This window comes from Diabrotica undecimpunctata, chromosome 1, assembly GCF_040954645.1.
Source record: "Diabrotica undecimpunctata isolate CICGRU chromosome 1, icDiaUnde3, whole genome shotgun sequence".
Lineage (NCBI taxonomy): Eukaryota > Metazoa > Arthropoda > Insecta > Coleoptera > Chrysomelidae > Diabrotica > Diabrotica undecimpunctata.
The window spans coordinates 185743426-185769940 of record NC_092803.1 but is presented as its reverse complement, the minus strand read 5'-3'; the positions used below and the strand labels follow the sequence as shown (position 1 = coordinate 185769940).

The 26515-nt window shown below is 33.2% G+C and overlaps 1 protein-coding gene across 1 annotated transcript in view; it reads right to left on the bottom strand.

The window, feature by feature from the left end:
• LOC140436659 (uncharacterized) overlaps positions 1-26515 on the bottom strand; it is a 96166-nt gene that overhangs the window by 60508 nt on the left and 9143 nt on the right. Inside the window, exons 2-12 of the mRNA XM_072525666.1 lie at positions 25364-25699; positions 22187-22346; positions 19383-19500; positions 14452-14519; positions 10725-10879; positions 9811-9951; positions 7598-7706; positions 7430-7539; positions 2177-2360; positions 2003-2089; positions 1767-1942 (exon numbers count right to left, since the gene is read on the bottom strand). Coding sequence (XP_072381767.1) covers positions 1767-1942; positions 2003-2089; positions 2177-2360; positions 7430-7539; positions 7598-7706; positions 9811-9951; positions 10725-10879; positions 14452-14519; positions 19383-19500; positions 22187-22346; positions 25364-25578 — 1523 coding nt within the window. The 5' untranslated portion in view covers positions 25579-25699. The remainder of the gene's footprint in view (positions 1-1766; positions 1943-2002; positions 2090-2176; positions 2361-7429; positions 7540-7597; positions 7707-9810; positions 9952-10724; positions 10880-14451; positions 14520-19382; positions 19501-22186; positions 22347-25363; positions 25700-26515) is intronic.

The following is a 26515-nucleotide window of genomic DNA, read 5'->3' as shown; positions in this document are numbered from 1 at the left end:
TACATTTTTTTAGAAAATGTGTATACTGTCAATGGAAACGTATATATAATAATAATGGTATATGAATTAATGTTTATTTTAATAATAAAAAAACAATATAAATAAATTTAAAAGTTATGTAGGTAATTGTAATGTACTAATTAATTGTCATGAAACTGTTCTCCTTCTTACCCATTCCGGATATTGGAGATCAGCATAGCTATCGTAACTTTACTTGCAGCTATTCGGAATAGTCCGGTTGTAGACGTATTGAATCACTTCCTTAGGTTTTGAAGCCAAGATAGTCTTCTTCTTCCTGGTCCTCTATTTCCAAATACCTTGCCCTGAAGAATGAGTTGCAATAAGCCATATATGTGTTCATTTCTTATAACATGGCCAAGACATTCTAATTTGCGCTCTTTGATTGTATTATTCATCTCGCAGTCTTTGCCCATTCTACGTACTACTTCAATATTAGTCACACGACCCTTTCATGAAATTCGTAAGATGTGCCTGTAACACCACATCTCGAAGGCCTTGAGCTTTCCTAAAGAAGCTTCCGAGAACATCCATGCCTCTACTCCGTATAATAATGTAGAAAATACGTAGCATCTAATGATAGAGTTTTGGTACTAAGTGGTAAATCGTGACTTCTGAAAAGAGACTTCATCTTTACGAACGCTGATCTTGCTTTCCCTATGCGTCGTTTTATTTCAGTAGAGTGGTCCCATTGACTGTTTATGTTAATACCAAGATATGTGTAGCTATTCACCCCGGCAATTGGCTGTTGATTTACTAAAAGATGTGTATTTAATATTTCACGCTTACTAATTACCATGTATTTTGTTTTGTTCGTATTGAGATCCAGCCCATATTCTCGACTTATATCTGATATGCGCGACATTATTTCTTGTAAACCATCTGGGCTATCTGCAAAAACTACTGCATCGTCAGCATAATCTTATGTTGTTTAGACGCACTTGGTTAACTAAGACGCCTTCCTCTAGTTGTCCTAGTGCTTGCTCGAAGATACGCTCCGAGTACATATTAAATAGCACTGAAAATGCATCCTTATCTCACTCCTTTACCTATGGAGATTATCTCTATCAACTGGTCATCCGCTTTAATGTTGGCAGTTTGGTTTTAATATAAATTATATATAATTCGCAAGTCTGTATCATCCAAGCCCTCTTCTTTCAAGATGGATATGAGCTTGTCATGTTTTCCTCTATCAAAAACAAACATATACATCACAGTTGACATCCCCGCACCTGTGGATAAGTACTTGTGTAGCGAATAGAGCTTCTCCGGTGCCTAAGGTATCGCGGAATCCAAATATCATAGTTATAATCAACAATAATCACTAAAAATTTGAGTTTTTGCATATTTTGTATGAGTTTAAATAAATAAACTTAATTTTAGTAAGAAATTTTAATATTTAATTAGATTTGGATGTATGAAACTAACCAAATATATTTGAAACTTTGCATAAAAAGGTAATGCAGGGAAATAGAAGAAAAAAGGAACCCAGGTCGTAGAATATTTTGATAGTTGCAAAATTTGAGTGAGTGGTTTAGCTATAATTTAGCATCACAACTGAGCTCTTTAGATCAGTTATAAATAAGATCTGGATAGGCTTGATGATTTCAAATCTCCGATAGGACTGGCACCACAAAAAGAAAAAGAATATATCTTTAGTTTAAAGTTAAATAACTGAGTATTATCTTTTATTCTGTAATACCTAACATAATAGTTTTAAAATATATATATTTTAATCATATACTTACTCAGTATGAGTTATGTTGTTAAGTTTAACAACTGTAGGAGTAAAATGATAATGACAACCTTCTGTAGACACAGGTTTTTCCTCAAATTTTAGCCCTCCAGAAACAATCAGACTCTGCGTCTTTAGACAGTACCAAGTCATAAAAAGAAGAGAAACGATACCTCCCGATAATGCTCCCTACAACATTACTAATCTTGTAATGAAATAAAATTTAATGTCAATAACAGACTGTTTTACCTTTGAGTTGATCCATGGAAGAAGAATTCCCATTGCTGATACTCCTAATGAAGGTCCATTACCAATCGAACCAATACTCATTGAAAGCTTGAACATAATTTTATTTTGGTTCACAAAAAAATATCTGTTTTTTAATTCACTTTTGCTTATAAAATGGTAAAATTTAAATCGTACCTGTAGAACAGTTCCCATTTTCTCCACAAGAAATACCAGTCCAATGCAGACAGCTCCAGTGACGATAACCGTAGATTTCATTAGATAGAAACTTTGTTTTTCAGATATGTTTCTATTGATGAATGGCTTGTAAAAGTCTTCTAAAACTATGGCTGCCATTGCATTTAGTCCCGTTGATAGTGAGCTATAAAAATAAAATAAGAAAAAGGAAAAACGTCTAAGTACTTTGAATTTATAATACAGTGTCCACAAATGTTTTTCACAAAAGAAAACTAAAAAATTGTAGAAGTCTTCAACTTTGGAATTTTAGAATGAATTTTAAAAAATTTTAGGAAGCTGGAAAACTTTTTCTAGTGCTGTCCATAAAAGCTGAACACTACCAAATTGAGGAATAGTTCATTTTTTCCAGACTGCCTTCATTACATATTGAATGGTTTCCATTTTGAAGAAGAGAATCGCAACCATCACAGGCAGAATGGGAAAAAATAATATAAGAGCTTACTGAGTGAGGTGTTATTTCAATAACTCAAGACTTTATTATTTATAGTTATTGTCATTATTTTCCTAGTTGTTTGAGAACTTGTGCGTTTGTTTTGTAAACCCTTCATGATATTTTCAGAATACTTCGGTCATACTACGTCTTAAATGCTTCCAGATTTCTTAATGTTGGATTGCTTCAGTGTCCTAGCTTCAATCCCATTCAAAAGGGTTTAGAAAATATAACATCGAAGCATTCTTATCCGGAAAGTTATGTTGATATTGCGATTACAGAAAAGTTTTCTCATTTTGTTAACCCATTCCCTGCCATGTTCCAAATCTAGAACAACTGTTAGTTTCGCTGCTGGTTACAAGATGTCACTGTTGGTCTTAAATCTGATAAACTATTTATGTTCGGTAGTGTCAAAACAACACGTGCATACTAAATTTACCCACTTATTTCGTATAAGTAGCTTTTGTTGTGTGATTCAAATCAAAATTACAACTAAGTTGCAATTGTATAACTTCTAGCATGATTACAGCTATCTTCTGTTGTGAAATATTGCAATATTACAAGCCTATACAATATATCTATCGTTTAAATGCTTAACCTTAAAATGAATATTGCGAGTAAACTCTAGTTTTTGTATGTTCCAATAATGGAACTTGGCTGTATTTGTTGCTAATTAAGCTTTTTCTTTTTGGTTTGGAATTATGGATGTGTGTGAAATATTTTGTGAAAAGAAAACGAGTTGTTCAGCTGATACTCTGAACAATTTAATCGATGACCTAAATGAGAAGCAGTTTGATTCTGCAGACATACATATTTATCCTCCAGCAAAAGATTCTAATGGAGATTCTGGATCATCGGGTGGTGTGAATTTCAATGATTTTTCTGGTAAGTTTTCATAAAAGATACTGAACGCCCTAGCTGAGGTAACTTTTATTTCACAATGTGATGAACATATGTTTTCGACGAGCAGTGATAAACTTCTAAGAAATGTGGCTCAATCTAATAAAAGAGCGAATAAATCAAATAGACAAAAGAATGAAAAAGAGGTGACTTGTCCCAAGATAAACATCAAGAAAATATCTCACTTTCAAATCGAAATAATGTTTACTGTGAAAGTGCAATCTATGCTAATACATCATTTGAGGTTACGATTGAAAAACTCAAAGTATTATTTGCAATCCTACTAATTTCTGGTTATTCTCAAAGGCCTAGAAGAGATATGTACTGGGGTTGGATTTGGATCTCAGAAACGAAGCAATCGCCAACGAAATGTAGAGAAATAAGTTTAAAGAAATTTTGCAGAATTTACATTTTTCAGATTACACTCAGCTACAAAAAAATGATAAGTTTACTAAAATAAGACCACTTATACAACATTTAAACAATTCAGTTATAAAATATGTGCCGGTTGGTGAAAATATATCAGTATCTGTTGATGAATCCATATTCAAGGGAAACCTATTAGATATGGGTTTAAATTTTGGTCTGAGAATGTATCAAATGGTTATCTTGTAAGTACCAAATCTTACCAAGGGAAAGGAACCTTACTAGGGGAGAGTAACTTGGGGCTAGGTGGATCTGTAGTTACAACTTTTGCCGAGAGGGTGAAGGATAATTTCGAAGATCAAAAATTTTACTTTATTATTGACAACTTTTATATTGGACTTCCAGTGATAAATGCCATAAGTGAATTGGGATATAGTTCTACGGGCACCATTGGGCATAATAGAATTGGTAAATGCGCGTTAAATAAAAACGTAATGAAAAATCAGGTAGAGGATCTGTTGATTCATATACAAGTTCTTATAAAGATATAACAATTATCCAGTGGAAGGATACGTTCACGTTGCTTCAAATTGTTTTGGCGTTCAACCTACAAAATCGGTACGTCGTTATTCTGCAGCAGAAAAAAATGTATAATGGTAGACGTTACCTACGCAATTCAGCCGTATAATACTCATATGGGAGGTACTGATTTAATGAATAGAAATATCGCTAACTATAGAGCAAAACTGCGTAACTATAAATGGTGGTGGAAAATTTGTGTTCATCTTTTGTCTGCTTCAGTCTCTAACGCATGGATTTTATATAAAATTTAACACCACAATACAATTCAATGTAACGCTTGTAACATTTTTTTTATAATTAAAATAGTTAATGCTTTTTTAATACCTTTACGCCTGTTGCTGATACGCCCATGACTGTATCTGCAAATGCATCTGCAGTTGGGCCTGAGCAAATTTTATTAGAACATACCGACTATCACGGAGTTCTCAAAGTACGGATAATCGTACTTATCAAAAGAGGCCGAAGTAGTATATTTTATGGGAAAGCATTGTTCATATTTTTCGGTTTCAGGCATGTCCTTTTGGATAACTTTGGCAAACAAAGTCGAAAAAGCTCTTTACGGTATCTTTTTGAAAGAACCTCATTCAAAAAGTTTTATCTTTTCTCACGTTTCCAACTACTATAATCCCGTTATTTACCCCGAAGCTCTCTATGTTCGTGGTAAGTTGTCATTTTTAAGTGGGGGTTATCCCACCTTTTTTTGGGAAACTTGGTAAATTTGGAGAGGAAGAAAATCACTTCTGGCAGGGCAGTCTTCGAGTAAAGATTGTGTGTATACACTTAAATATTTGAAATATGTTAATCTAATACCATATTAGAATAACTATTGTTATAAAGTACCTTTATTTTGGTTGGTTTGGAGGGTTGGTTTCATTTTTATAATACAGAATTCTTGTAACCTTTTTGTATTCTTTTAAATTTAAATTTAATTAATTTTGCTTTATTCGCCATAGTTGCTATCCTTTTTTTTATTTACTGTACCCGTTATGTCGAGATAAGCCCATAAACAGCGAAGAGAGATTTCTTTAATCAGATTTAGTTGAATTTTTTTTAAATACTATCAAACTCTCTTGGCTAATAATTTAATTTTTGCATGATTTTATTATATTGTATCTGTAAAGGTATTTTTTGACCATAATACTGTTTATTTCCATATGTATACTATTTATTAATTGATGGTGCCTTTTTTTACATGTTTACCTTCAGCCGCCTATATAATTGTGTTGTTGAATATATTGTTTTGTTTTATCCATGAATTTTATTTCACGACTCTTAATAAGTTTCCTGATAAAATAATACCTCTAAATATTTGCATATTACGTTAAATTATTATTATACCTTCAACCAGGAGAAAGATCAGGCTGATTAAGTTTCGTAGGTAAGCAGGTGGACGGAGTCCACCTAATATATTTATTATTTGTGAACAAAATTTATTTAATAATTAACTATTGATATCTTTCCTTGGATTTGGTCTCAGAACCTAAATATCTTTCCTTATCTCTTTTCGCTTCTAAGGTTTCTTAACTTCCCCCTTGAACCCCAAAAAGTTAAGTGGCGTCCTTTTTCTATCTTATCTTATCTTTGGCAATTTTACCTATCTTTTTGTTAATTTCTGTATCTTTTTTAATATATCTTATCCTGTCTTATCTTTACTTATTTCGTCCGTTGAACCCATTTCCGGTTCCAAAAGCTAGTTTCGAACCCACGACTCGCTCTCCATCAACCATATGGCTGTCGTCCGCAGTGTATCCATTGGTGACCTTTCTAGCACCATCCAAAAAAGGTTTCTGAGGTTACACGCTATTGAATTTTTTGAAAGTATGCGTCCATTGGGTTTATTAGGATTTAGAAAATATTGTGACAACATATCTACTACTCAACCCTCAACAACCAAAACCTAATAAGACAAAGTCAGGAACATTATTTCGAAAAATTCTAGGATCTGTTGCACAAAATATGTCGGTTCTGCATTACCCAATCTCCTTAAAACAAAACGGATACAAAATTTGTAAAACAACACGACTTTTGGATGCGGTATTTGTAAAATTAATATAAATCCTATGAATTGTTTCAAATCTTTTCGTGAAGAAAATTTATAAATGCTCTCAAGATGTTAACATTTTTTATCAATAAATGTTGGAAGTTTAAATTGACGTTGTTGATTTTTTATTGCATACCTATGGCCAAGTTCCAAAATTGGAACAAAAAAATTTTTAGACCCAGGGCTATTGTGAAATGTTTGTTGTAAGATTGACCTGTACTCGCTACAAAATTTAAAAAATGAAGTTTGGCAGCAAATGGTTAAATGCTGACCGCAAAATTTCAATTTGCCATCTCATTTTTCTTTTGTCTGATCAGTATTTTTGGTGATCCATGTTTCAAGATATTTGTACGAGGATATTTGCTAAATGTCTGCATTATCTAGTACTTGCTTAACTTTGATGTTTTGTGCTTTTGTAAACACCATGAACTTGATTTTTATCAAATCTTTTTTTAGTCCATAATCGTTGCAATGTATATTTAGTTTTTGAGTAAGGTGTTGCAGTTCTTCTAGTGTTCCCGCCAGAAGTTCCAATAGAGGTCTCATGTAATCCTTATGTCTTTACTGTCTATATTTTTATTTAACAAATTTTTTTTATGACGATTATGCTGAACTTTGCCAAATACCTTCTCAAAATCAATGATATAGGCATATACTCTAGGCATCTCTACGAAAGAACACTCACTACAAATAGTGCATTCAGTGTTCCCAGACCATTATTCGCCCATTACTGTTGTAGTTCGATGTTTCTTCAATGACTTTAAGACTTGTTCCAAATCATGGTAAAATAGTTCGATTTTCGTCTTCGTTCGATTATTTAAGAGCTAATGAAATAACCGTTTTATATTAACAAAAAAATCATAGAACTATTTACCTAAGAGCCGCACTGAAAATCCCAGCAACAAATATTCCAGGAATCCCCGGGAAGTCTCCTAGGATCTGCATTACTAAAAGTGGTAATAGTTGATCCTTCTTTTTCGCCAACTGTTAAAAACTGATAAATAATTGTCTTACTTATTTACAATTCTACAGGTCCACTTACCTTGGTAGTTAAGGGATCGCATTGGTAATAAGTAGCGTAGATCAACATTCCGCAATATGAAGAAAAACCCACTATTAAAAATAGTCCTGCTATAAAAACTGCCAATGCTCTAAAATTTTAAAAATTATTAAGTACTTAGATTCGCAAATTCGTAATAGAAGTATCCTCAAATTTTATTCATAGTTTGTAACATTTTTTTTATATAATTAAAATATTAAATACTTTTTAATCCTTTTACGCCTGTTGCTGAGACGCCGATGACCGTATTTGCAAATAATAAATACGCGGGTGAGCTCGCTCATCCTTAATTTTATTGGAAACTACCGACTTCTCAGATTACAGAAGAATCTACTTATTAAAAGAAGCCGGTTTGGTTAATCCTTGGTTAATTCTTTCTGGTCAGGCGGGTTCTTTTTGATAAATTTGGTAAATATCGTCGAAGGCACGTTATAGTAATTTTCTGAGAGAACTCAATCCAAAAGGATTTATCTTTCATCACGTCCTAACTAGAAGAGTACCGTTATTTTCGCTATTCGTTTGAACCTTTTATCTTCTTAGAAATACATACATTTTTAAGTGGGGGATATCACACCTTATTTTTGGGGAAGCTTGTGAAATTAGGAGAAGAGGAACTTCACTTCTGGCAGAGCGATCTTTGAGTAAAGGCGCTTGCCTATATTACCGTCTCTGTGTTATCTTACCGTCTCTGTGAATTTTTTTCTTTAAGTGTGTATACACTTAAGTGTTTCAGTTTCAGTAATCTAATACCATTTTAGATTAAAGATTGGTATAAACTACCTTTAATTTAATTAATTTTAGAGTTTAATACAAGTAAAGTATTATAATAGTTTCAAAGAAGACTGCAGCAGTCATCAAAATTTATCGTAAGTTGTCTTAATCATATTATCTTCAACTATCTGGGCGAATCTCCGTCGACTATTTCTTCTCCTGTAGTTAAGGTTAACTAGTGAGTTAGCATTCAATCAAGGAACATTTAATATTTTCATACGAACTTTTAATCAGCTATTAAGAACTTCTAAATTACGAACATTTAATTTTAATTCTCAGTTAATCATTAAACAACAGTGCGATATAGATAATTATCTTAAACCAAGTGCGGGTTGGTTTATAATACAGAATTCTTGAAACCTTATTGTATTCTTTAGGATTTAACTTCAATCATTTTGTTATTTGCTATATATGTTATACATTTTTTACCCGTTATCTCGAGATAAGCCCATAACCAGCAAAGAGAGATTTATATCAGCTTTAGTTAAATACTATTAGATACTATCAGGCTCTCTTGGCTGATAATTTAAACTGTGTATGATTTTATTATATTATTGTATTTGCAAAGGTATTTCCTAATTATAATACTGTTTATTGTTATATGTATACCATCATTTAATAATTGATGATGCATTTTTTTACATGTGTGTATATTCAGCTGCCTATATCATAGTGGTGTTGAATATATTGTTTGTTTTATCAATGAATTTTATTTCTCGACTCCTAATAAGTTTCCTGGTATACAATACCTCTGAATGTTTGTTTATTATATTAAATAATTATTATACCTTCGACCAGAAGAAAGATCAGGCTGATTAAGTTTCGTAGGTAATTAGGTGAACGGAGTCCACCTAATATATTTATTATTTGATTATGTAGTGTGTTGACCAAATTTATTTAATAATTAACTGTTGATATCTTTCCTTGGATTTGGTCTCACAACCTAAATATCTTTCCTTGCCTCTTTTCTTTTCTAAGGTTTCTTAATTTTCCCCTTAAGTGGCGCCCTGTTTCTATCTTATCTTATTTTTGGTAATTTTACCCATCTATCTTTTTGTTTATTTCTATATCTTTTCTAATATCTCTTATCCTGTTCTACCTTTACTTATTTCGTCCGTTGGACCCATTCCCGGTTCCAAAAGCTAGTTTCGAACCCACAACTCGCTCTCCACTAACCATATGGCTGCCGTCCGCAGTGTCTCCATTGGTGACCTTTCTAGCACCATCCAAAAAAAGGTTTCCGAGGTTACAAGTTCATTTATAGTCAAATGTAATGAAATGAATGCATTCTGAAAGAAATAATATCAGACTAGTGGAATAATGTAATCCGGTCAATGATTCATTGAAGTAGCTCATAAGTTAACTCTTTTTATAATATTATTGTTATGGTGCATATAAAATATTTCAATAAAGACATGCGTTACCTTCTAGAATGCTTCAAAGATGGTAATGATAGGTATCTCTGAATCATATTTTGGTTGACTCCTGCTGTCTGTACCGCCAAAAACGTTCCCCCAATAACCAAAGTCCATATTGTATGTCTTGCTAGGGGATCTAAATCAAAACTTAAGATATTTTATTTTTAAATTATTTAAGAGAAATTAATTTATTAAACACAAAATTAAAATTTACAACTAAAGTAATAACAAATAAACTTAATAAAATTGTAAAACTAGCAGAGGAACAAAATTTAGGTCGTAAAGATCATGCACAGACGCCATATTTATAATAAGGTGAAATTTTTTTTGCATAAAATTCTTAAATTTGTTTATTTGCAAAATTTACGTATGACATGTAGACGTATAATATAAACATACACCGAGCATAGCAGCAGCGCAAGCTCACGACAAGATCTCTTGCGGTTTTTCGATCTGTCTCTCTCTAGCACATTGACTCTCCTCACTCTTTCTCTCTCCCATCAAAAAGAGATGCTGCTATACTTACTTGATGTACGAAAGAGACACAATAAACAACGAAAAAAAAGATGGTCTCGTCACTTAGCTCTACAGACTGCTCAGTCTATGTTAATATATATTGTATGATATAAACATACAGGGGTAAACTGGTGAAATAAAAGAATGCTACACCTCCCAAGCCAGCCATCGTATTCGCTGGGGAGTGGGGATTAAACTTGCGCAGTAGAATATGTTTCCTACTTTTTTTGGTTTTTTTCTTAAAAATTTACCTAAAATTATATTGGTGCTTTGACAGGCCGCGCAAAAAGTTGCAAAGGGCCGCAGGTTGCCGACCCCTATTTTAAAGCATTTAAAAGTGTATAAAATTCAACTATGTATTTATTATAAGCCTGAAGACAGATTGAGAAAATTTTTATACTTACTTCGGACCTTCAATTCTATCACTGTCCCAGTTTCTTTTAAATACATTTCCAAATCCTCCTACATCTAATGTACCTTTGATAGCCACCAATATTATAGCTCCAAACATTAGTATTAACTGAATTACGTCAGTCCAAACAACCCCTTTCAAACCACCCTAAAAGTTATTTTGTTTTTTAATCCAAACAAGAAATATAAACAAAAAAACCAATAGGGTTGTAGAAATAAATATAAGACTTATTCAAAATGCATTTTATTTAATCAGTTCATCTTTATAGTGTTTTATGTATTCAATGGCGTAAGTCTGATCCATGAGAGATTTTTGCCAGGAGTAGGTCTTGTTCAAATTAGCAGCAGCGCTCGGACTTTTTGACCTTTGGTACCGAGGTTGGCCTGGTGCCTTTTGTAGAGGTGGTCTGCCTCTCGGCCTAGAACCGGCAGGTCGTTTTAAAGGTGCGCCTTGTGGTGGGGTTATTGTTTGCGGTGAAGGCATAACGGGTGCAGATGTTGAAATTCCTGGTCCTCTAGGTACAAAAAAAAAATATAAAACGACCTGCCGGTTCTAGGCCGAGAGGCAGACCACCTCTACAAAAGGCACCAGGCCAACCTCGGTACCAAAGGTCAAAAAGTCCGAGCGCTGCTGCTAATTTGAACAAGACCTACTCCTGGCAAAAATCTCTCATGGATCAGACTTACGCCATTGAATACATAAAACACTATAAAGATGAACTGATTAAGCAGTATAGTAAGAATATGAGTATTCCTCAGCTGACACAGTTAAGTCAAATACTGACGCAAGACCATGCATTTTATTGCCTAGGACCTGATACTAGGTTTAGTAAAATAGATTCTTAACATTATTTGTCTGTGAGTCAGTCTAACATTATTTTATTTCTACATGCCTGTTAAAATGGACTCACATGTACAAACCATTTATCATTTAAAAAAAAATGAATGACGATCACATAAAAAACATTAAAATAATTTTTCTCTCAAAGATACTAAGAGGCTTCCTGTTTTAGCTTCATATAAAACCTGTTATTAAGGTCTTGTAAATATTGAGTTTTACTTTACGAAAACTTCTTTAATATAAGTACAAATTTATTGTTTAACTAATTATCTCAGGTTTTGAACTAATTCAATTAATAAGGGAGAGGTGGGATAGTTGAACCCGGTGGGATACTTGATCCCCATTAAAATTTTGCGCCCAATGATATTACTGTTCTGTTGACCCACTTGGGTAGAGGCCATACTGTTTACTTTGTTTTGATATTAACTGCCCAAATAGGTGAAACATTTGTACTTTTATCCGCTAAATACTAAAACATTGATATTTAAATTGTAACTGTTTTAACCTAAAACTTGCACTTGTTAGAAAAATGTCATTGCAGAGATAGTTAATCCTATTAAATGGGGGAACTTTCCCAGGATCATATATCCCACTTTGTATTTCTTTTAATCTCGTGTTTAATGTAATTAATTTTATTCATGTTTATTTTTTCAGATACCATGTAAGTACTCAACTAAAATAGGAGCAACGAAAAGAGTTCCACCTGATGCAGAAAATGTTAAAACGGCTGTAAATGCGGTAAAAAATGGAGGAAGCTACAAAGCATCCGCTAGGAAGTTCGAAATAAATGTCATGACATTAAAGAGGTTGTGCAGAAAAAACATATCTCTCCCAGGCTACAAGGTGCGCCAGGTTTTTTCACTTAACCAGGAAAAAGATCTTGGTATGTTTTCGAAAGATATGTCCAAGATGTATTACGGTCTTACCGTGGTGCAATTGCCGAAATTGGCATACTCATATGCTGCAACAAATAAGAAATCATATCCTTCTGCCTGGGATAAAACAAAGCAAATTGGCCACGACTGGTGTCGAGGTTTTCTTGATGGAAACCCTACGCTGTCATTAAGGATACCAGAAGCCACAACCTTGGCACGAAGCTCAGCTTTTAATCGTCACACAGTTGGTACATTCTTTAATCAATTAACAAATGTTTATACACTCTACCAGTTTTCTCCTGAACGTATATGGAATATTGACGAAACTGGCCTCACTACAGTACACAAACCTGCTAAAATAATTGCTGTGAAAGGGTCGAAGCAGGTGGGCCAAATTACATCTGCAGAACGAGGCGAACTGGTTACGGTGTGTGCTGGTATTAATTCTGCAGGGGGTCACATGCCTCCTTACATGATATTTCCCAGAAAAAAACTGGCAGGACAGGTTTCTAAGCCATGCACCTCCTGGCAGCAATGCAACAACATATCTCAGTGGATGGATGACTTGCTCTGGTTTTTTGAAGTTTTTGGAACACTTTGTTCGTTTCGCTCAGCCAAGCCTAGATCGGAAACATTTAATTGTTATGTACAACCATGAGAGTCACTGCTCATTGGAGGCTGTAAATTATGCGAAAGATAACGGCATCGTATTTCTTACAATTTCGCCGCATACCTCTCATAAGTTGCAGCCATTGGACCGCGCGGTTTTTGGTCCACTAAAGACTTACTAACCCAAGCAGCTTCCAATTTTATGCTCAAATTTGCCGGAAGCACTCTTACAATTTACGAGATTTCAGAACTGCTTGGAGATACGTTCCTCCTTCAGATATTATAAGTGGGTTCAAAGTATCTGGAATATGGCCGATAATTCCACACATATTTACTGACGACGAATTTATGACCAGGCAACTTTGATTCAGGAATCAGTTCTGGATCCAATACAGCCAACACCTAGTGTTAGTACATCAATTTCTATAGAACCAACGTTTTCTGGGGCCCTAAAATCTTGACCATCCTAACTGATACCCCTGAAAAAGCGGAAATTGAAGAACTTGCTCTTAAGAAAGCCGCAATCAATAAGAAAAGAGCAGAAAACCTTCCAACACTTAGAAACACTGAACTTTTCGATTCGGTTGATGAAGAGGAGGATGATCTTCTCAGCCTTCCAGATAGCAGCGAAGGCTCTGATTTCCTTTTAGATAATGAGCTTGTTGATGACTACGTTTTAGTCAAGTTTTGTACTAAAAAAAGCAATGAAGTTTTATCTTGGAAAAGTTTTGTGTGCCTGAAAGAAAATACATTGGAAGTTAAATCCTCAAGGCGGAAGGGACTAGAAGGAAGCTTTTTCACTTTTCCAACAGTAGTGGACGTCAGCGAAGTGGACTGGACAGACGTACAAAAGCTGCCGCAGCCGTCCATCAGCAGAACGGCCAGGACTGCTGACATAATAAAATTTAACCATAGATTTGATGCTAATGTTTTCTAAATAATTGTTCTTTTTTGGCTCAATTTATTTTTGTATTTTATGTTTTTATTTATTAAATTAAGTAGTTCAATTTGTGTTATTGTTTAATTTAATTACCTTTCATAATTGGCAATAATTACTTATGCTATGTATCATAGGTGGGATACTTTATCCCAGGGATCAAGTAGCCCCCTCACGGAAATCAAGTATCCCTCATGGACAGGGGTTCTTGAACCGCACTAGTGTTTTACAAGAACTGATCTACCTTATTTGTTCTACAAGAAAGAGATTCTAGGTGAACACCTAGTGGAAGGATATAACCACAATATGAACACGTTTAATGAAATTAAGAAAATAGCTATTATTGTCTGAAATAATCTTTAAACACTAAAACAGAGATCAACCATCCCACCTCTCCCCTATACATACATTACTTAGTTTAAAAGTGTTCTGAAAACCTTTTTTCAGTATAAACTTACCAACGAAGTATAAAACACACAAAAGGCACAAACAGTTGGTGTTATAAAATGAACATTTATTCCAGACACTACAACAGAAGAGTTTAAAGTATAAAGTATTTTTGTTTAAATTATTACTATTCTTAAAGTTTCATCAAACATACAGACAGAATTAAATATTATGTTTATATGGGATTAAGCCACAAATGATTGTAAAGAAAATTACATTTTTAACTAATGTTTGTCGTTTCCATTTCCACTCCAAAAATCGTTTTCCACAACGACTTTCCGAGTGGAAATCGAAAGATGAAGAAGTCTCCAGCAAATTATAGAAAGACTCATTTTAGCTCTATTAGTTAAAGGGTGGACGTAAGTTTATCTGAATAGCACATAACCTTATTTTTTTTTTATTAATCAGTAAACTATTACAGATATCATAAAGTCATGCATTCATAAGTTGATATTTGAGATGTTTCTCCACTTTATTCATTTTATGACATCATTGCTCATACACTCTGCAAAATGCCCATGCGGAATACCTTTGTACCTTTGCCTGTAAGGTTTTTAGGAAAACCATTTTTAGCAATGTGCCCAAAATGCCTTATTATTTCTTATGTTATTTACGTTGTTAGCTTTTTATTGCTGCTTACTTATCTAATTAATTCAAAGAGTGTAGCATTCAGCAGCATCTATGAAAACAGAGAAAACCAAAGTTTTTATGAGTCTATAGATTATCAGTGTTGTCTATAACATCATCATCATCACGTAGCGCTACAACCCTGGGTGGGTCTTGGCTGACTGTACAACTTTTTTCCAATTTTTCGGTCTTTTATCAACCTAGGGTCAACTGGAATGTTCATTTTCCGGAGATCTGCTTGGATGTTATCTCTCCATCGCATTCTGGGACGTCCGAATGGTCTTTTGCCTGTGGGAATCTCTTCCCATACCAGTTTTACAAGTCTATCGTTATGCAGTCTGTGCACGTGGCCTGCCCATCTTAGTCGCTGTGATTTGATTTCTTGGACAATATTGGCGTCATTGTAGAGTGCTTTTAATTCGATATTGGTTCTGATCTTATACTGGTTTGTGGTGATGTCATGTCTAGGTCCGAGAATTTTTCTAAGTATTTTCTGTTCAAAGCGTCTATATCACGTTGGAAAATATTATTAGTGACAAACATGTTTGAAAATTCAATTGGTTTGCTTTCTCCAGGTATCGTACCAGTAGTTGTTGACTTTATGTGCACTTAATCTTTTGCATTAAGCTTTTATGGCACCATTTTGTTTCTTGTACTTGCAGTGGATCATTTACCAATGTTGAAACATCTGATTCTTTTAGCAACGTTGACTTTATTGCCTTCTTCTTTCATATTTACCGCTGTTTGAACTTTAACTTGACGTAGCTGTTTCCAAATACTCCTCGATCCTCTAACTACAGGTCAAATGTTTTAAGAGTTTACTTTCAGATACATTTTTTTTTTTGTTTTTCAAAGACATTTTTAAACCTTTTACGCCATTTTTGCAAACCAAAAGACCCAGCTTGATCATCCAGATCTATTTAGATGTAAGCAACACAAATCATTGTAAATTCAGAACCAATTAAAAAACTTTATTAATCACATTTTTTGAACCATGCCGCAACACAAACTGGCTCCATAGACGTATCGTAAAATATTTGCTCTAGTTAATCTTATTTGCTTTCAACGTTTTTAATCCATCCAATAATCTATGAAATACATCATAGCTGGCATTATGGCACTCTCACAAAGGATGTAGGATGGTCTTTAGAGCTAGAGAATGGCCATGTTAAAGCAGCATATAAGGCAGCTAGTTCTGGATAATTGGATTCATCCAACCCTTACTTATGACTCCTTTTCCTTCTTTAAGTTCCGCTCCTGTCGGAGATTGAAATTTATTCTGGCAATTATAAGTTTGTTGGTTACACTTTTGAATAGTTCAATTGAACTGCATTCAAACCATTCACGGAGAATGCGTACCCACGAGATTTTACGTCTCTCTAAGCTGGTTCTGCCTCTGATTTTGCCCTGCATTATATTCCTTAATAGTTCGTATTTTTCACCTCGCATGATGTGCCTCGAGTATTCCAACTTCTTGATTTTTATGGAATTTGACTTCACAAAAGGGTAATATACTCCAGTCCTCAGAGACGAAAATGCTACTAAACCTCTAAAAATCATACGAACAAGCTAAATTTTGCTAAAAATGTGAATTTTGTTACTCCAAAAAAGCGGGTAAAGAGGAGGGAGGTAAACGGAAAACACCGATTTACCATAAATCTGTATCCCGTAGAAAAAAATGTTTCTAACAAGAAATGTTTATTAGCACTTTTTCTCTAGAATAAACCATTGTTTGAGCCTTATCTTTAAAATCTATAGCACGAAATTTCGATTTTGAGTTTAAGCAACAAATATGAGGCATTTAAAATATGCCTAAAAACGCTGACTTTAAATTTTTACATTACAAACGATCTAAAACATTTAAAACAAGTACCTTTTTGAAAACTACACAACTTCAGCTACAAATTTCACTTAATGCCGTTTTGGTAAGGGAATTTTCCGTGATTGTCTACAAAACTGCACAATTGCATACAAAAGCTGCACTCTTCAGCTTAAAAACGCATTTCAATTGTTGACGATAGGACACTCTGATCAAAAGATATCGAATTTATTTTTACCGTCGATTGGATACAAATTTTATTTAAAAAATTGATTTCACGCGCATAACTTACATTCAAAATCGTGGATCTCTTGAAGCGTCGTTTCTTGTTTGAAACATTTTTTTCTACGGCGTATAGATTCTTGATAAATCGGTGTTTTTCGTTCTCCCCCCTACGAGTGGAGGGGGTTTTAAGGAGAAGCCCATGAGTAGAAGTGGTAAACCTTTTTGCATCTTTTTGGGTTCCAAAATTGACATTCCCAGCAAAATGGTTGAATCAATCTTTTTCAATCACAATTGTAAACCTGTGATATTCATGTTATAATAAAAAGACTAAGAATGCATTAAAATAGCATCATCGAATATCATAAGCTTATTCTCTGCAGGAAAATTGGATAATACATAATAGACGCAGTCATATAGAGTTGGATTGATTAGCAAGAAAATTTGAAGATACAGTAATTACGTTTAATTCGGTTTTAGAATCCATAATGTTACTATAACTTAATGGCAAGAATAACATAATAAATATCACGAGTATCTGTTCCTAATGTTGACAAGAACTTTGCCTAGTCCCCTTCTAATATTTCTGGCGTCCTCGCGTGCTCAATATTTTCTTACCTTAGACTTGGCCTGTTCTTACATCTATTTCACACTGATACTGAGACTTGACACAAGTACTGATAAAAGGGTTCGTCTGATTAGCTAGTTTTTATTCTCTTTTGATAGATATTTTGTCTATCTTAGCCTACCTATTAAATGATATTATATCATTTGCATCAGTTATTTCTTTATAATTCATATATAGATCACTTTTCTAATTGCCGTGTTCACAAATTGCACCAAATATTCTTCATTATGATCTTACGTTCCAAAAATTAGTAGATTATTTCTATCCATTTTAGAAACCACCAATGTTTCACACCCTTCTATCAGTACTGTGGATAAATGTCATTCTAAAATACCGTATTTTAAGTCAGTGTCAAAACAAAATGACAACATTATACGTATTTTATAATATTTTTTGTTTTGACATCGACTTAATATATTCATCTACTATGGTGACTTAAGAAATCGGTTACTCCTCCTCAGTCCTATCCCTTTTGGGATGTGGTGACACCATCAGGACTTTACAGTTTTTGCACGATTTCTCTCCATCCTTCTCTGTCCTGGGCTAGTTGTTCGGCTTTATGTAACCCTTGGTTAATCAGTATTTTTGTTTGATCTAAGAAATCGGTTAGTTCGACAATAATAACTTTTTGCTCGTCACACGAGCATTAAGCTTCGTGAACCGCAGTGGACTTGGAAGGCAACAATGCTTCGGTTACAGTCTTTGCAGTATTATACACAAAATATTTGGAGATATACGCGACGCCGTGGGATCTTCGGAATCAGACCTCGTACTTTTGGGTGACAATAAGCACAAACGTTCATAAAACTTAAAAAGTAGCGCAAAAATTGTTTTTTCTTATTTGTCAAAATGACAATCAATAGAAGTAACCATAGTAACATAAAAATTATTATTTGCGACGTTTGAAAAAAATAATAGGTATGTTCTATTTGGAGTAAAAATGACTTTTTGTGCGTCGGCCTAATGTCATGTGTGTTACAAATTGTTATTAATATGACATGTGATAAACTCCATTCGCTTAGCTCGGACAAATTTTGACAGATTCATTGTCGGAAACCTACAACACAACAATTCCTACTTCTCAGTATTAATAGCTCAAGTATCCTGCTATTACAGACTTCTTTCTTTAAAAAAAGAAGAATTATTCTAAATAGTCGAAGTGTATACTAAACCCATCAAATTTTGGGTAGTATATATTTAAAAAATATATATTTAGTTGTTATAATTTAACATAACTATTTATTATATGGTGCAGATAAATAAATATTGATTGTCGGTAATTCGCAAAGTTCTATTTTATTTACTATTTAGTTTGTTTACTATTAATATTGGCTATGAGTACGTGTGCTTGGTTGTATAGTAATTTTCAGCCACTTCTAGTCTGTCAAAAAGTAACTAACTTCGCAAAAAAATAATTACTAAATTCACTAGACAGTTCGGACTGGGATTAGCGAACCGAGTTTAATACTTTTTTATAAAGCTACCATAGAAAAAAAATTGGTGTTTAAGATATTAATTAACCAAAATAATAGCGGACCCACATTATATCTAATGGACTTCATAACGTATTATACTCCAATCACTTTTAATAAGTATATAACACAATAAACACATTTTTATATAAATAAGGCTAAAAAGTTCCTTACCTTGGTTTAATGCGAGAGCTGGCACATAAATCACTAGCGGCAGCCAAGATAGCATCTTAATACTGAATAGTAATGAACCAAATAATCTAACACCTTTGCTAAATCTCCTTTCATGATACTAAAACGAGTAAATATTTATTGTTTTAATAAAATATCAAAAATCTAATTAGTAAATCATCACTAAAATCCCCTATATACTACTCAATACTCAATATTATTTTGTGTAAATCCGGCTATACCTGGAAATTCGTCGTACAACAAAATTCGTCTCAATATTCTTTTTTACAATTAAGTACGATTACTTTAAAAAAAATGTCACTGTTGCTTTCGCTGAAAAAGAAGCTTAAAAATAGTTTGACAGTTTTTCTTGATTTTAAACCAATTTCCTCCAAGCCAGGGCGTGGTCTAACTGTTTGAGCAGTAGCTGCTGTTATATTGAGTGCATATCGAAGGTTTGTATAACTTCTACTAACGCAATTGCCATGGAAATTTGTTCAGGTAAAGTAGAAAAATCTTAAATTTTTTTTTTCTAAAATTAACAACAAAATACAATCTGGATATACAATCGTATGTGTATGTATTCATTAGAAAGATACAGCACAACAGCCTGCGTCGACTTGACGTCGTCGTATCTCCCGGTTTGCTTAGAGGATTGTTTTCCTTCATTCTTATATTACCGTTTCAAGTTATTGTTATGCACTGGTTCTTTAGTTGGACTAGTAAATCTAGTCAGCGAAGAAAGTTATCGAAGAGGCCTTAAAATTAACATTTTAAAAACAAAGTGGATGGCGGTTGGAAAGATTAATATAGATCAAGGATTGCTTTTACTTAATGGAGAGGAGATACAACGCGTAAACCATTTTATATACCTCGGCAGCTGGTTAAATGTAAATTGTGACTCTGATAAAGAGATAATAACCAGGATCGAAATATTACGAAAGGCTTTTTTGACCTGGAATATAACAGAAACCTTTACAGAAACCAGTCGATACACATTCGCAAGAAGGTCCTGAAATGTTATGTATGGTTGTGAGATATGGACATTAAAATCACAGTGCTTAACAAATTAAAAGCATTCAAATTGTGGTGTTATACGGATCCTAAAAATATGGGTTTCGCACGCTTCCAATAAAAATATTCTTAAAATGATGAATTCAGAACGCTTGCTCACAAACATCATAAAGAGAAGAAAAACAGAATACTTCGGCCATATAATTAGAGGACCCAATTACCATTTACTTTGCCTTATAATACAAGGTAAAGTGGAAGGAAAGAGATATTGGTCGAAAGAAACTTTCATGGCTGCGTAATATTAGACAATGATGTGGTGCCACAGTAAAAGAATTATTTCGAGCAGCATCCAATAGAGAAAGGTTGATTCAAAGATTGTGACAAAGAAGAAGAGGTTCTTTAGTTGCTATTGCTCGCTGCTGGCGACGTGCTTCAGTATTTTACCCACATAGCAACGAAACCTACTCAGTAGATGAATTATTTGAGCGATGCTTATGATGTCATTCAGTATACTGTTACCGAATTTCACAAATTCTTACATAAGTTGCCATATTAAATATAATTTTCTTCCTCTTCTTCTTCTTCCTCTTTATAAGCAATTCTGCTCGTTCATTGGTGGGTTAATACCTCTATCGAAGGTTGTCACTCCATCTTTTGCACGGTCATCCGATACTTCTTCTGCCGATTGGTGACTTATCTCTTGCTATTTTGACGACACGGGTCTCCTTCATTCTGCTTATGTGGTTATTCCATCTTTTTTCTATTTTGTGTCCATTCATTTATACACTGTAAGTTACATTTTCTTGTCGTTTCCAGTAGCCTATGCGTTGTGGTCGTGTCGGGTCTTGTTTCTGAGGTATATGTCATTATTGGTCTTACACTGGCTTTATAAATTCTTGACTTCATCTCAGTGTTAATGTGTCTGTTTCACCATATAGTGTTATTAAGGTATCCTGTCAGTCTATTTGGTTTTTGTACTTGATCTCTCACTTTTTTGTCCAAGTCTCCATAGCTAAACAGTGTAATTTCCAGGTATTTTCTTTCCATTACTTGTTCAATACTGATGCCACCAATTTCTATTTTACATATGGTTCTTTGCTGACTACTATTGTTTTTTGCTCTTATGTTAAATCGGTAGACCAGTCTTTGCAGACTATCTTCATCTTGGGCTATCAATATTGCGTCGTGTGTTTAACAGAGTATTTTTATTTTTTTGTTTCCCATTCTGTATTCTCTTCCTTTGTTAACGCTTTTGATGATTTTATCCATGATCAAATTAAAGAGCATGGAGCTCAATGAATTCCCTTGTGTTATTCTGCTGCCTATTTCTATATGTTCTGTAAGTTGTCCATATATTCTGACTTTCTTTTGTTATTTTGGTAGATGTGTTTTAGTTGACACGTATTTTAGGTAAATTTTTTTCTTTTTTTACATTTTTTCTTCACATCTGTACAAAACCATGGAGTTCTTCACCTTTGGAACGATTTATTTTTAGTTATATTTCTTTCACCAAGAACTGTGATATATGTTTGATATATGCTTTTTTGTTTATTCTTTTTCTTTTGCAGTTTTTTTGGGTGGATTGAGTAGCTCGACAGAACTGTTGCCGGTCCCGGTTGAAGTCCGTATAAAGGAGGAGGGGTTCTACAGCCAGGTTAGCACCCTACTAACAGAATTTAAATCCATACAGCTCATAGAAACAGGATTATGTCTCGAAACAGGAATATCATTTTCTAAACGACTTATTTAACTATCCTAATAAATTGATAAAAATAAAATTAACTAAAACTAACCTCATAAGTTGATGTCAATTGTAGACCTTGGAAAACAGGCAAGAATATGTATCCCATTAAAATTGACGCAATAACGAAACCTCCTAAAATATAATTGTACTGGATTCCATAAACATACACTTCTGTGGGAATTCCTAAAAGCGATATACCACTAACTGAACTGAAATAAAGAATTAGTTTGTTTTAAAAATTAAATTATAAATATTACAAAAAATAAAAAAAACTAGAAGATACAGTTAAGGGAAACAACAGAACCAAACAAGTGTAAAAGCTTAAAAAACACCGCTTAAAAGCCACAATCAAGGATTGATATGTTGAAGAAACTTATGTGAACCGATTAAAAAATTAAAGCCTAAAAGCCTATTAAAATTTTCTAATTAACATGTTTTTTTACCTAGCTTGAGAGCATTTCTTATTTTAACTTTAACTAGACTCTACGGTTCATATAATTGATGGAGTCTTTGGAATTAGATATACAATGGCCCAAATTATTTGGTACTTTAAAAGAAATGTGGATGTTTTCAACTGATTTCGAATATCTCCAGAAATACTCTCATAATTAGGTCTCTAAACCGTAATTAGGTTTAGTGGTAAGGTCTCTGGGGAACGCACTCTCTTATAGGGTTTTAAGACGTCTTCTATAGATGAGATTATTGATGATGTAATCATATCCATTATTGACTGCTATTTATCTGATGGTAATAAATTATTTGTTATAGTTCGACTGAGATAGTAAAATGGTTTCCAAGTGATGGATGTAAGTGTGGAAAGCTGCATATTTATGTGACATGGGGTGATTTGAAGAGAAGGGTATTACATGATTAGTCTGTGTGGGTTTCCTATAGATACTGAAGTCGAAATGGGCATTTATTCTGGTGATGGTGAGATCAAGAAACTTGATTGACTGGGATGAGTCTAGTTCTATGGTGAACTTAAATGTTGGGTGGATATGGTTAATTTTAGAAAGTAATAGTTCAGCTGAGTTGGAGTTACCTAATGAAGACTAGACAGTCGTTAACGTAGCGAAACCAATAGCGAATTTTAGGATTTTTAATGATCTGTGTAAATCATTCATAAATACATCAGCTAATAAAGAAGAGAGACAGCTACCCATGGCTAAGCCATCAGGTTGTCTGTAATATTTATTGTTGAAAACAAAGAAATCTTGATCTAAGCAAGTTTTTAATAGTTGGAAAATGGAGTTAGTAGTAAACAAGGTGATAGAATTGGCAACTAGAAAAAAGTAAACCAAATTAATTGTTTCTTTTTTAGAAACAGAAGTGAATAAATTGCTAACATCAAATGAAAGCATAGTAAATCCGTAAAATAGTTTCGAAACACAATTCAGATAACTGCCTTAATCTGAACCTTCTATAAATGCAAGGTATAACAGACGCTGATAAAGATGTTAATAGAGACATGGGGAATCTAAAATTTGCATTCCACGACATGTCTCCTCAGCTGAGCAGAAATCGTTAGCGAATTGGTTTCTTGTACTCATACAGAGTAGATCCGAATAAAAATAAAATTAAAGACAGTCAAGATTTCCTTTCACGCAAAAATAGTCTATGTATCTGTTGATACGTATTTCGCTTTAATAAAGCTCATCAGAACAGTTATTCATAGGCTTTCTATGCATGCTTTCGAGAAAGCCTATGAATAACTGTTCTGATGAGCTTTATTAAAGCGAAATACGTATCAACAGATACATAGACTATTTTTGCGTGAAAGGAAATCTTGACTGTCTTTAATTTTATTTTTGAAAGCATAGTAGTTTGGGGCGAAGATTTATCTGTTGTAGGTTATTGACTAGATGATTGTTGTTTTTGACTGAAAAACGAAAGGTAAAGTTCCTCGTGTTGTTAATGAGATTCAGTATAAATTTTGATAAATTGGATAAAGAGGAATGCCCTCCTTATGTATATTAGATAAACCATACAGTCGGAGTGTTAATGGGTTACTGGAAAGTTTGTAGTATGGTGCAAAATGTTCAGAGAAAAATTCTGTAAAATGTTTAATATTTTCTTTTAATTTATTTATAACCTTTTTTGAGGGATTTATCGAGAATAGAGTGAAGTTGTTATCAGAGAGAAAATTGGAGACTTTGTCATTGAATAAGGTTTGATCAAAAATCACTAGCCAGTTTCCTTATTAGCTTGGCTGATAAATTAAATGATGGATTTGATTTTGTTTTTAATGGATTTAAGGGCATTTAGATGTTCATTTTTTGAGGGATTTATCGAGAATAGAGTGAAGTTGTTATCAGAGAGAAAATTGGAGACTTTGTCATTGAATAAGGTTTGATCAAAAATCACTAGCCAGTTTCCTTATCAGCTTGGCTGATAAATTAAATGATGGATTTGATTTTGTTTTTAATAGATTTAAGGGCATTTAGATGTTCATTTCGTTTGTTGAGAGAAAATTGGGGGAAAGAAGGTGTGAAATATGTATTTTGAGAGATATGTAAGGTAAAGAATGATAAATTGTTGATATAGTTGATGTTGAAGAATTGGAAGTAGAAAAATTTTTATTTGTGAATTTGTTGATGGTGTTAAAACAGGAGTTTCTAATTGATATTTTTTTTTATTATTTAAAGGGACAGAAAGATTTTTGATAATGATGTCTAGCTCAATAGAGAGACTCTGAAGGTCTTTGTCAGAAACCTTACTAGAAATGGATTACTTGAGGCCTAGATTTAGAATATTAAGTTCATTTTTATCAAAAGTGACTGAGGAGAGATTTTTTAGTCTTGGATGAAAGAAACACTAGTCTAGAAACACTAGAGAATTTAATACTGCTATTGTTACTGTTACGATTCAACGAATTAAATTTATTTTTAATAAGGTTATTTAATTTGGATTTAAGTTTGTTAGTTTAAAGTTCGAAGAAACAATAAACATCTCCAAAATCCAGTAAACAAAATAAACAATTAGAGTAATAAATGATACATAAAAATTAATGAAGGTAAATCTGCCTATTTCGATTTCACTTACAAAAAATAAATATACATCAATTTAGGCTAATTACTTACTGAAATTGAAATACATGAAGTTATATTAGTTACTAGGTAGAAGTAGTTAACGTAGTGACGACAGATGTTTGGTGTCTGTTTTTTATCTCATCAACAGATATGACAATACTAAATACATTAACAATTCATTCTAAAACAATACTTACCTAGCTAGCAATGACATGGCTATTGGTATTATGCCCATAGATCGACTAGCGACCAAGTAGTCCTGTGCTGTCTCTGATTTCTTGTATATTCCGAAATAAATACCTACTATAAGGCTTATTGCTAGCATTCCAATGAAGGTTACGTAATCTACCCATCCAAAACTTTGCATAGAACTCCCAATATCACCAACAGCCAAGAGTTTCTCAGTCGTCATCGTTATAGGTTTGTGCAATTGGCAATATTTTATCTCAATTTATTTATTTATGCTTCCCAAACTTTAGTTTGATATTAAACTAGTGGTTCTGGTTCATAAAATATCATTCGTTTCATTTGATCTAGAAAACCAAAATACAACTATTTATTATTGCAGAAAGAATTGAGTCAAGAGATAAAGAAAATCAGCTAAGAAATATAAGCTTAAGATAATCATGATATAGATGCCCAATGAAGAATCCAGTTTAAAAAATATATTTTTGAGGGAAAAAACTCTAACAATATTTTAAGACGCTTCAAAATAACTTGGTAATATTTTTAAATCAAATAAGAACTTGCATGAATTAGTATTAAATTTATTAAGTAAATAACAAAGATTTTAACTTGATAACATTTAATTATTAATTTTGAATTTTTTTACAGTTTCTTTTAGCAAAAGCATCATATTCCCGGGCCTCTTTTACCAAACACTGTTCATTCAATATATATATATATATATATATATATATATATATATATATATATATATATATATATATATATATATATATATATATATATATATATATATATATATATATACATCGGTTTAGAACGTCTTTCGACGTTGTCCGATACCTAAACACCATCTCTTCCTATCTTCGCAGTCGTTTGTTGTTAAATTTCTTTCGCTCATGGACTTGTTTACGCCGTGTTGCCATTCTAATCTGGGTCTTCCTCTTTTCCGTCGACCTATCGGTTGCCATTCTATTACTTTTTTGGGGAGTCTTGATGCTGGCATCCGTTGAACAGGCCCATACCACCTTAATTGTTTCTTCTCTATATCTTGAGTTATATTTCCTTCTATTCCCATACGTTGTTTTATTACATCATTTCTGATTCGGTCTCGTCTGGAAATACCTAAAGATCTTGTTCATTCAATAACCATGCTTTATTTC